Raw genomic sequence first — 11,652 nt, forward strand, 5'->3', positions numbered from 1 at the left:
GGGGGTGGGGGGGCGGGGAGTGTGGCAAGGGCTATGGGCAAGCCTACCTCCACCCCCCTGGAAAAGCTGGCATGAGAGAGAAAGGCCCAGTATCTTGCTTTCGGCATCTCAGACCAGCTGGGATTCTATTTTTAACCAGCACCGTCTTCGCTGACAGCTTGGAACGGCTTCTCCCTCCTCGTCTTCCTTCCTCCTGCCTCTTGCAGCCCAGCGTCCTGCAGGAAGCCCCGAGGGGAGCAGCCTCAGCACCGGTGAACAGAGGACCACGCCTTTCTCATTGTCCCTCACTCCACCCGACCCTGGTCCAGCATCATTAGTGGGTGGATGTTGAAGGTATTATTGGCTGTGACACTAACGAGGTTGAAATTTCAGGGCTTCTCACTTGCCTAAGTCTCTCCCAAGGCCCCGGATCGTGTCCTAGCAATTGTGTATCTGTAATTTTGTATTTTTTTTTTTCTTAAAAGAGACACCCAATTTTATAAGCTCCAGGCCTTGCAAAACTTGGGTCTGCCTCCTGATGGGTGTGGCTTCTCTCCCACCTCCAGCTCAGCCTCTGCGTCAATAGGATTATTTCTGTCTTGCTCTAATGGAGCGCATGACCTTGAGTAGCTTTCTTTCCTGCTCTGGGTCTCGGTTTCCCCATCTGTTTCAAGACGAAGTGTCAAGGAGCCCCCTCCCAGCATATCATGCCTCTGATTATCCATATCTGTCCCCTTTGGTGAGGCCATCTGTTCTTCTCCATTTGTCACTGGGTTCGTGGAGGGGGGATGTTGCAGTCTCTGCCTCTCTCTGGGGCTGGATCAGTCTTATATTCCCAAGGGAGGCTGGGCTCTGGGACTCCTATTCAGGTCCAGCTCCCTGCCTCCCCACCCCGCCCCCTGACCCCCTCCTCCACGTTGCTGACCAGTAAGGATGCTTCCGAGGGGCAGAAGTTTGAGCAGGTTCTGAAGAGGACATTAGAGAGGCCCTGCTCCTGGGAATTCCTGCGGGGATACAGTGGGTTAAGAACCTGACTGCAGCTACTTGGGTTGCTATGGAGGTGCCCAGGTTCGATCCCTGGCCTGGGAGCTTCCTTATGCTGCTGGTGTGGCCACGATTTTCTTTTAAAGGCTTTACTTGGGGTTCCTGGCACGGCTCAGTGGAAATGAATCTGACTAGCATCCATGAGGATGCAGGTTCAATCCCTGACCCCACTCAGTGGGTTAAGGATCCGGTGTTGCCATGAGCTGTGGTATAGGTCGCAGACAAGACTCGGATCTGACGTTGCTGTGGCTGTGGCATAGCTACAGTTCCGATCTGACCCCTAGCCGGGCAACATTCATATGCAGTGGGTGTGGCCCTAAAAAGCAAAAAAAAAAAAAAAAGAAAGAAAGGCTTTACTATTTAATTAATTCTGTATACCTGTCATGGTCTGATCCCTGGTGTTTCTTTCTTTTTTAAATTTAATTTTACAATTTTTATTTTAGATCGGAGTATAGTTGATTTACAATGTTGCGTTAGGTTCGGGTGTACAGCAAAATGACCCAGTTATACATACACACATTGAATAAACTGGGTCTTATCATACAGTGCGTCCTCTTTTCACGAGAATTTTAAGAAGCATCTATGAATACAGGACCTTGACAATGTGCTCCGGGATCACGATGTGTCCTCCCCTCCCACCCCCACTCGCAGCTGCTACGGACAAGGACACTGAAGTGCAGGGGCCAGCGTGACCGCCTGGAGAGAATCCACACCGCCTCACATAGCCACAGACGGTGGGCTTTTGGGCAGGGGTCATGCACAGCAGGAGTGAGCAGCAGGGACCCGACAGAGAGGACGCCACAAAGTCCCCTGTGGCCTCCTCGTGGGCCCCAAAAAGCCCAAAAAAGAACGTTGAGGAGGAAGTCAAGTCTGTTATTATTTCTTGAAGAGGTCGGGTGAGGGAGGCGGGGAAGGAACGAGGGGACTTTTCTGTGCAAAGCAGCCTGTGGGTCTGGGGAGCGTGAGGTTGGGCAGGCTGGTGTCTGCAGCGCTGCCCGGGGAAGGGCACTGTGAGGTCAAGGGGTGGGGGGCAGCCTGGAGCCTCTCAGGCTTCATTCCTGTGCCAGGCTCCAGACCCTAAACCATTCAGTACCAGGACTATACGTGTGAGAGGCAGGTTGGCTCCGGGTGGAGTTTCCACTGCGGCAGGGTAGGTGACAGCTGGGGACGCTGGGCGTTTGCAAGGCCAAGTTAATGTCCTGTCTCCATGTGCCAGGCTCAGTCCCGCGTCCAGAGCGCCTCCTTTGCTGAGGGAGGCTCGGGTTCGTTTCCTCTGTGCACCTTGTCCCGTGCAGGGCAGTGAGTCAGTCTCTTGTGTCCCTTGCTCTGTGTCTCTTGCGTGTCCGGCTGGGACCATGCGTGTAGGAATCCGTCGGTCCTGCCTCGCACCCCTGCTCCCGCTCCACCCCTCAGCCAGGCCCCAGCGTGCTGATGGTGGTGTAGCTCAGCCTGGACAGGGATGCGATGGAGGGGGTGGGGGGGTCCTCGTCTGGCAGGGGTCTGGGGCGAGCTCGCGGAGGCCGGGGGCAGCAGCGGGCGCACGTGTCCAGGCAGGCCTGGCGAAAGCGGCGGTGCATGAAGCAGTAGACCAGGGGGTTGACACAGGCGGAGGCGTAGCTCAGCAAGTGGATGAAGGAGATGGGCGCCCCCGAAAGAGCGCGATGGGCACCCGGGCCGTCGAAGGCGCGCCAGGTGTTGGCGCTGTACACTGGCAACCAACACAGGAAAAAAAGCACGACGATCACCAGCAACATCCGCACCACGCGCTTCTTAGCCAACAGCTTGGCCTGGGCGGGCCGGGGTCCGGATCCTGGCCCGGGCGTGGGCGCCGTCAGCGCAGACATCTCCAGCGCGGGCCGGGAGCGCGGAAGCTGCACGTAGCAGCCATCGCCATCCTCACCCGCCAGCCGCGTCTCCGACCGGCAGTGCCCGTTCGGGTGGGCAGGACCTGAGCACAGACGGTGAGCGGTCGGAAGAGAAGCCGAGGCCTCCAAACCTGCAGCCCTCTCCACGTGCTGCCCTGCGGTTTCCAGCCTCTCAACAGACTCACACGTCTTTCCCAAGCCCCACCCGCCTTTCCCGAGCCCCACCCACTCTAGGCCCCGCCCCTCCCAAAGTCCCGCCCCTCCTGGACTTCACGCACCTTGTCCTGCCCCACCTGGCAGCCCTCCTTGACTTCCGACCTGGCTCTGGCTCTCGCAGTCACTGTCACCGTCAAAGCGAAGCCCCAAGTAGAGCTCTCGGGAGATGAGCCCATAGGCCACTGCCATAACCACCCCTGGCACGAAGAACAAAAGCAGGAGCAGCAGGACCGACCTGGGGACAAAGCACAGACCAGTCACGTGGGTCTCCGTCCAGCTATAATCATAGATGGAGGAAGACCCGAGGATTGATGTTTCTAGAGCTGGTGGCCAGGCCCCAGGGGTACAAGTAGGATTTGGGGGTGCAGCTGGGAAGGGCTTGAGAACTGGGGAGGAGCCCCGAAAGGGGTGCCGAAAAGGAATTGGAGTGGTGATTCTTGGAGAAGCTAGAGGAGGATTCTGGGGGATGGCCGTGATGCTCTGATGGAGACGGAGATGGCAATTCCCAGGAATGGGTACCAGGCACCCTCACCAGGTTTGGCGAATCCGCGCGCTGGGCCAGCGATGCATGCACTGCAGCACACGAGGTCCCGCCGGCTGCACGGCCGTGTACACCGGGTAAGGCACCATGAGCAGCCCCGACAGCATCCACGTGGCCACGATCACCCGAGCCGCGTGGGAGCGGGTCTGCCACACCCGCGCCTGCAGTGGTCGGCAGATGGCGCTGTACCGCTCCAGGGCGATGGCCACGAGGCTCAGCGTGGACACACTCACAGACACCCCTAGCAAGGGGAGAGGAAGGGGTCACCCAGGAAAGTTGCATTACACACTCAGCAGTGTGACCTCCTCACCCCGGTCAGAGACGGACCCCTCCGTCCGGGAAAGGCTTTAGGAGAGGGAGACGGGCAAGGGAGGCAGGGCTGTTGCCTCACTTACCCATGAAGTAGGAAACCGCCTTGCACACGACCGTGCCAAAGATAAACGTGCCCATGAGATTGGGCAGGAGAGTGAAAGGCATGCAGGCCACGGCCAGCAGGAGGTCGCTGACGGCTAGCGAGAGCAGGAAGGCGTTGGTGACGGTCCTCAGGCGGCGGCTCAGTCCCAGGACCACGATGATAAGCACATTTCCGGCGACACTCATCAGAAAGATCGCCGCGTAGAGGGTGATCCGGACGGCCAGCTCCAGTTCTGGGTGGGAAAAAGGACAGGTGGCAGCAAGGGCTCTGGCCCCCACTCAGCGGGGTTCTCCCTTCTCACTTACCCCCACCCCCCACCCCGGGCCAGATGCCCCGCTCCCCAAATCCCCCCTGCGACTCCCAGTGGTCCATGACACTGCCTTAAACAACAGCAATAACGGTAACAACAACGGAAACCCCTTCACCTGCTCTCAACTGTCTGCGACCCTCTAGCTGGGCATCCAGATTCTCCAAGAACTGCCCTGTTCCTCCTCCCACCCCCTCCCTGCAATGCACCCACTTACCTCACCGGATGACTCAGGTTCTAGAAGGCATCACCTGCACCCATGACTTTCCCCCTTGCTCATGATGGTTTCTCAGCCTAAAATGCTTTCACCCCCCGCCCCCCCCCCCGCCGCAATGAACACCCCACATTAATCCCCCCCAACAACAAACTTGGTTTCTGTTATCTGGTGAATTCCTGTTCACCATTGCCTTTCAAGACTCAGAGTGGCTGCCCCCCTCGGCAGGGCCTTTTCGGCCACCTTACTTGGAGCTAATCTCCCCTGCCTCTGACCCGCGGGTGTTCCCTACGCATCTGTTGGAACCATTTTGACTTTCTGCCTAATAGCTGAATTATCTCCAAACATTCATTTTCGTGCCAAAAGCATTTACAGAGGACTCCCGTCATACCGGGTTCTGGGGACAAAGTTGAGCAGGACGAACGCCCCGCCGTCTAAAAGCTCAGTCTAAAGGGAGCCTCAGATGTATACACGGAGAATCGTCACATGCGTGATAAAGCAGTGGGGTTGAGGACTCCACCCAGGACTCTGGGAGCTCACAGGAGGGACACGCAGCGTGGCTGGACTAGACAGAGGGCTGACCCCATTCATTTGCGTCATTGTCTGTTGGAAGAAGGATTCATCTTGGCGCTTCCATGTCACAGCCGGGCAGACCCAGACAAAACGGAATTGAATTAAACTGGACCCAGTCACGCATCCCCATGGCCTCGGCATGAGGGAGATTGGAGCTTGGAGGGAGAGAGGGCAGGGACAGAGCCTCGAAGGCTGCAGGGACGGAAGGGCCCAGAGCTGCAGCTCCGCCTTCTAGGACCCCAAACATTGGCTGACTTTTGCTTTGGCTCCCAAAGTAAACCATTTCTCCATAACAATAACTAGCTTATTCAGAAGCTCCTGTACACTGCAAGAAAGTGCTGCTTACAAGAGAGCCCCTTGCTCAGAGCACACAGCAAGTAAGGGGCCACGTCAGAGTAGAAGCCAGTCTCTAGATCCCGGAGAGGCTTTGCCTTCTTCGGCCCGCCCACTTCTCTGTCATTCATCCGCTGCCCCTCCCTCTCCCTAGACTCTCCCACGGGGCATTCCTCACTGTAGGGTGGGTTCATTTTCTACTTTCCCCACTAGATTGTGGGCTCTCGGGGACAGAGGCAATGACCACCGGGTTCTCCAGCATATCCCCAGCGCTTGGCATAAGGTCCCCCACACAGGAGGTGTGGACCTCTGCCTGCTAATGACTTTGAAATACCCCTCTGTCGCTCCCCACGCAAATGCATCCATCCATCCTTCACCTCTGGGCCTCTCCATCTCCAGCACTCTCTCTCCTGGCTGCCTCTCTCTTTGGAGACCCGTGTTGGAGGATCTTTTGGGTGGTGGTGGGGAGGGGGTCAGTAACAGGCCGTGACTTTGGAGGTGTTACTTTTGCTGTCATCTACCAACTGTGGGTCTCATTTAGAAGCTGGGCCCCCTGTCTTTGGGGAATGCTTATGGAGGGCGTACATGTGACCCTTTGAGGTGTGTGTGTGTGTGGGGGGGGGGGGAAATGACCTTGGGAAGGGGATCTCTGTCAGAGAGGTCCCTGGACCCAGAATAAGAGAGCTGGTGGTCCATCTTGCACCCTGTGTCTCCTCCCGGTCCAGTGCCCTCCCTGCCCACTTACTTTCCCTAACTCTATAGCATCACTTCTTCTGGATGTTTCTTTTCGACTAGTTGGTTCTTGATTCAACAACCACACCTCAAGTTTGTACAGCACTCTAAAGGGTGAAAGGCCCATTTCTCGTTCATTCATCTGGCTAATACACCCCAGGCGTGTGCCCTTGAACTTGGCTAACTGTGGTGGAACTGAAAGATGGGACCAGGCCTTCTATTATGAATTTCCCACACTGCATGGGGACCTCTGAAAACTAGGGGACAACGTCCCAGTAAAAATGACCCACAACTGTGCAATGCTTTGCTGTTGTACTGGACTTTTCCGGCGATTAGCTTATTTCCAGCCACCACTATGTCCCTACGTCTTTGCTGTGGAACAGTTAGGAGATGTGAAAAAGGCCAATTAAAAGCAATCTCAGAGCTAGGGGTCTTGGGAGAGGGCGGGAAGGACGACGAGGTGGAGCACAGGGGCTTTTAGGGCAGTGAAACTACTCTGTATGATGCTGTAATGGGGCTCAGATGTCATTATGCATTTGTGAAACACCATACAACATACAACGCAAAGGGTGAACCCTAATGTAAACTATGGAATTTAGTTCATAAAGCGTCAATATTGGCTCATCAGTTGTAACAAGTGTACCACACACATGCAAGATGTTAATTGGGAAAACTCTGTGTGTGTGTGTGTGTGTGTGAGAGAGAGAGAGAGAGAGAGGGAGAGAGGGAGAGAGGGAGAGGGAGGGAGGGAGAGAGGAGAACGCCCTGTGCTTTCCATTCAATTACTCTGTAAACCTAACACTGCTATGTAAATAGTCTATTAATTTTTTCGGTCAGAAGAAACAATCGGAACGAAGATGTGAAAGTGTGAATGCATCCGTGTGTCTGTGGGTGGCATATGAGTGACCACAGTGGCTTCAGGGCCAGGAGAATGGGAGTTGCACCTCCTGGGTACAGCCAGTAGTGCCTTGGCAGTCTCCCTGTGGGCGTTGTGTCACTGGGGATGCGCGGAGAGCAGGATTCACACTGGGGGACTCAAAAGACTGGGACAGTTCAGTTCTGCCTCTGGGGTCTAGAGGAGCAGCATTTGTTCTGTTCGGATGATGGCAGAGGAGTATGGGTCCAAAAATCCAGATAATGTGACATGAAACAAAAACTAGGCTTTTCTGAGAAAGGACTCCGCAGGCCATTGAAGCTGTTGATGCTTCCAATCTTGCCATTCACTGGCGTGTTTGGGTCTGGTCTTTCATCCCACAGACAGCAAAGTGGTACCCATGCCTCTGTGGTGAGCATGGCTGGTGTCCAGCTGATGGCAGTTAATAGCTGGGTGATGGGGACATCCGAATGCCCACTGGTACTAACTAGGGGAGCAGACGTAATATGCAGGGGTGTGTAGGTAAGATCAGAGCGAGGCTTTGAGACGATGTCTGGGCAGGTGAGAGTAACGTATTTCTGCGGACAATGTCTGGAGAAGGGAACAGCTATGTATCTGTAGGTCATATCTGAGTGACAGTGACAACACTTGAACGGGCAAGGGTCTGCAGGTAACATCTCATTTTATGCCTAACATCTTCAGGAAGCAGGGGTCACATTCGGAGGTCTGCAGGTGAACAGGGCCCTATGCAGCTGACGGTGGTCGTGGCTGACTGAGCAGAGGTCACGTGCAAGGATACGTGGGTGATATTTCAGTGAGCGTGAATGTGAGATGCGAAAGAAACAGACGAAGATGCTGGTCTGATGGAGTGAAATAACTGCGCACCCCGGTGAACAGGTAACATCTGCTTCTCTGCAGGTAATAACTGAACACCTAAGAGCGGTCCCCACGATGTTATGGTCCTCTCTGGAGAAGGGTGCCCGTGAGCACGGGGAATATTCGATTATGTGTGGATAATACCGAAATGAGAATGAGTGTGTTTGATGGATGAGTAGCATCTAAATGGCAGCGGGCAGTGTTACAGTGTGGGTGACATCTGGTTTCCTGTGGGCAGCTTCGGAGTGAACCCGGGTAGCTTTCCAATTGAGGTGGATGATATCAGAATAATATGAGCAACACATCCATATTTCTTTTTTTCCCCCTGTGGTGATGGCATGCAGCAGCTTGAGGTGGGGGTCTTAGTTCTCAGGCCAGGGATGGAACCTGGGCTGCCGTGGTGAAAGCACTGAGTCCTAACCACTAGGCCACCAGGGAGCTCCTGACATCCCCCTTTCTGCTGGTAACACTGCAGGTGGGTGAGATGCATCTCTGGGGTTATTAGCTGAGTGCGTGCGGCTGACAGAGTCCCTGTGGCAGCTTCCAACTGCCCGTGTCACAGCCAAATGTGTGGGCAGCAGTGTCCCCTTGAGGGAGGCCAGTTCTTGCCCCTGTGCCCTGAATCGCTTCACAGACTAGCTGCTGTCTTCTGCACTTCAGCCTTCCTCCTCTCTTGGCCTATCTCCATAAACTTTTAAAAATGCTTTTGTCCCTGTTATGCACACACTCAAAAGACAAACCACACACACACACACACACACACACACACTCTTCCTCAATCTCATGCTATTGCGAGCACTGTCTTGTTTTTCCTTTGTCTCTCTCTCTATCAAACTTCTGATAAGCTTTGTCGACACCCCTTGGTCCCCCTCTCAGAACCCCTCCCTCATGGCCCAAACTTCAGCCTGTCCTAGTCAGGCCTTCACAGCCACAGCTCCTCCTGAGGGCTTCCTTGTCACCGAGTCTGAAGGATGCCAGTCTCTCCTCATTCGACCCCATCCTCATTTAAACTCAGTGGGTTTCCGAGAGAATCATCTCCTCCTTCAAACCTGTTTCTATGTCTCTGTATCCTTCTCACAATATAGGCCCAACATCCAGCCAGCTGTCCATGTCAGAAACTTGGGTGTCACCTCTCGCCCTCTTCTGCCCTCGCCATTTCTAATAAATCATCAAGTTCTGTTGATGCCACTTCCGGAGGTGCCTCTCAGATCCATCCATTTCTCTCCATCCACTGCCAGTCGCTTCGTCTGAGCCAGCATCATCTTTCGCCAGGACCAGTGTCATATAAGAACCTTCTAAAGGAGGCCCCTTTCCTGTCTCTTGGCCTCCAGTCCATCCTCTGCTTTGCAGGACTAATCCTGGCAGTAGTGCTGCAATTTTGGCAGCTCCCATTGCCCTCAGGATAAAACCCGCACGTCTTAGGTCCACACGGCTCTCTGGAAAGCTTCCAGCCCGTTCTTTAGCCGAGTATTCATCACTCTCCTCCCCGGTACTTGTCTCAGGCACTCAGAAACTATGACACACCGAACAAAACGGCCACGGACCTAACCTCTGGGTGTTTGCATCTACGATTCCTTTGCTTGAGATGCTGTTTGCCTTATCTGCCTCTTTGCTTGGCTGGCTTTCCCTTGGCTTTTTAATTTTTAGTTCAATTTATGCTTTACCGCTTCAGGAGGCCAACTTTGATTCCCAAGGCTGGGCCAGGCTGCAGAAATGCCTCGTCTGTGTTCCCACACCCCTTTCAAGGCACTGCCCGCCTTGACTGGCAAGTCCCTGCTTACTTGTCTGTCTCTGTCACTAAGCTGTGAGCTCCCTGAAATAGGAGCTTTGTCAGTTTTGCTCTCCTCACGTCCCTAATGCCTAGCGCCATCTCTGGTTCAATAAATATTTATTGAATAAAAGAATCTCAATGTAATAACAAGAGCGCGTGTAGCGACCGATCTGAGAAGCATGCGATATTTTACGGGGGGAAATAAATACTTGCATTACAATTTATTCCCACTTTCCCTTCCTGAGCTCGGAATCATTTCCTTCTGCTTAATACTCTTCCCTCTCCTGGCATCCTATTTCTTCCTCTTCTGCCCATGGAACTTGAACTTCAAGGAGCCCTCTGTGAAGTTTTCAGACCCCACCTCTTTGACTGCCCATGATTTGCTTGCTTTCGTTGGGGAGTCCCACGCTGATGTCATTTTCCCATTGGTTTTTGTCTCCCGCCTGCACTGGAGATGAGGGGCCAGCCTGGGTCTAGTGCATCCCCGTGTACCCAGCCCGTGGCCCTGGGACTGTCATAGCAGGTGTCCAGGAACCAGTTAAGAAAGAAAAGGTACTGGAAGGGGAAAACCATGACTTGAGCTGGGTCGTCAAGGAAATGTGGGTGTTGGCTGATGGCAAGAGTGAAAGTCACTTTGGGGACTGGGTGTGTGGAAGCAGTGGGGGTGGGGGGGGGGAAGGTGGCACAAAGGGATAGGATGATGAAGGGGGCAGCCGGGCTGTAGGAGGGTGAACCCTAAGGGGAGGTGGGCTGGAGGAGGGGCTTGGAAAGGACTTGGAGACAGCAAAAAGCAGGAGGGTTTAGAGCCTTGAGAAGAGCTCCCACTTGGGAGGCAAGGGGATTTGAGGATGAGAGAAATGGGGACAGCCTCCCCTCGCCCCGCCCCCCAAGCAGTCCCCAGTCCCATGTCCAGCCTGATTCAGGTTAGGGGAACTCTTGCCGGGTGGCAAGGGGTTGTGGGGGGGGGGGGGGGAGCGGGGGGACGCAGGACACTGTAACTCAAATTCCCACGCAGGCCTTCTGGAGTGCTCCCTCCCCCAGCCAGCTCCCCTCTTACCCCAACCTCGTCTTCCCACCTCCCTTCCCTTCCCCGTGGTGGCTCCCCGCACTGGGTGTAAAAGGACAGGAGAGACTTGGGAAGATTGGCCAGAGGCGGTCCTCCCCTTCCCCATCTCTGTCTAGGAGGCGCTGCGTTTTGGGGGTGACCAGAAGCTACAGGGTGGCCAGGGAGCAGGGTGTGAAAGGGCTCTGACCAGGTAGTGCGTAGGTGCGATGGAGTTTTAGGGGGACAAAGGTGGCAGGGGAGCTGTCTGGGGACTGAGGGGGGTACTCCGAGGGGACAGCGCGGGCGTCTGACTACCTCTGTCGGCCTCGCGGGGTGCAGCGTGGAGGGGGCTCGGGGAGGCACCCACCTCGGGTCCCGGCTCCGCGGATGCGTGGAGGCTCGCAGCTGAGATTGCCCGCGCCGCTGCCGTTGAGGAGGGGGCCCCCCGGGCGGCACAGGGCAGCCCCGGGCCCGGGGCCCGGCAGGCTCCGGTTCAGCTTGAGCAGCTCCATGGCCCCGGCCCAGCCGCCGCCTCCCCGCGCTCGGCCGGCCGGGCTCCCGCGGCCGCTCCACCTGCGCCCGCGGCGCCTCCAGCCGAGGCTCGCGCCCCGCCTGGTCCCCGCCCCCAACCTCGAACCCCGCGCCTCGGCGCCTCTTCTGCCCGCCCCGCCCGGGCGCGGGGCCGCCTCCGTCCCGCCAGGTGACTCTCCCTCCGCCCTGCTCTCCGGCTCCGGACTTATTTCCACGCCCCCGCCCCCGGCCACCCCATGTGACTGTCCTCCAGTCCTGGGAAGATTTCCTTCCCGCCCACTCCTCTCTATCACCGTCTCGGTTCTGGGAATTCTCGTGTGTGTGTGTGTGTGTGTG

At 55.9% G+C, this 11,652-nt stretch overlaps 1 protein-coding gene across 1 annotated transcript; it reads right to left on the minus strand.

The window, feature by feature from the left end:
• Window positions 1-1,496: 1,496 nt before the first annotated feature.
• Window positions 1,497-11,332, minus strand: CCKBR (cholecystokinin B receptor). The gene is made up of 5 exons (XM_047753789.1): window positions 11,153-11,332; window positions 4,041-4,292; window positions 3,637-3,886; window positions 3,167-3,339; window positions 1,497-2,971 (listed from the first exon to the last, which is right to left on the minus strand). The coding sequence occupies exons 1-5, from the start codon at window positions 11,295-11,297 to the stop codon at window positions 2,433-2,435; spliced, it is 1,359 nt and encodes a 452-aa protein (XP_047609745.1). The 5' UTR covers window positions 11,298-11,332; the 3' UTR covers window positions 1,497-2,432.
• Between the last annotated feature and the right edge of the window lie 320 nt (window positions 11,333-11,652).

Source organism: Phacochoerus africanus, chromosome 11 (genome assembly GCF_016906955.1).
Source record: "Phacochoerus africanus isolate WHEZ1 chromosome 11, ROS_Pafr_v1, whole genome shotgun sequence".
Lineage (NCBI taxonomy): Eukaryota > Metazoa > Chordata > Mammalia > Artiodactyla > Suidae > Phacochoerus > Phacochoerus africanus.

Excerpts from the sequence above, each read along its gene's own strand:
- CCKBR (XM_047753789.1), bottom strand. The coding sequence starts at position 11,297 with ATGGAGCTGCTCAAGCTGAACCGGAGCCTGCCGGGCCCCGGGCCCGGG. Across the intron at positions 4,293-11,152 it reads CCGCGGAGCCGGGACCCGAG|AACTGGAGCTGGCCGTCCGG; the intron begins GTGGGTGCCTCC and ends TTTCCCACCCAG. Across the intron at positions 3,340-3,636 it reads GCGCGGATTCGCCAAACCTG|GTCGGTCCTGCTGCTCCTGC; the intron begins GTGAGGGTGCCT and ends CTTTGTCCCCAG.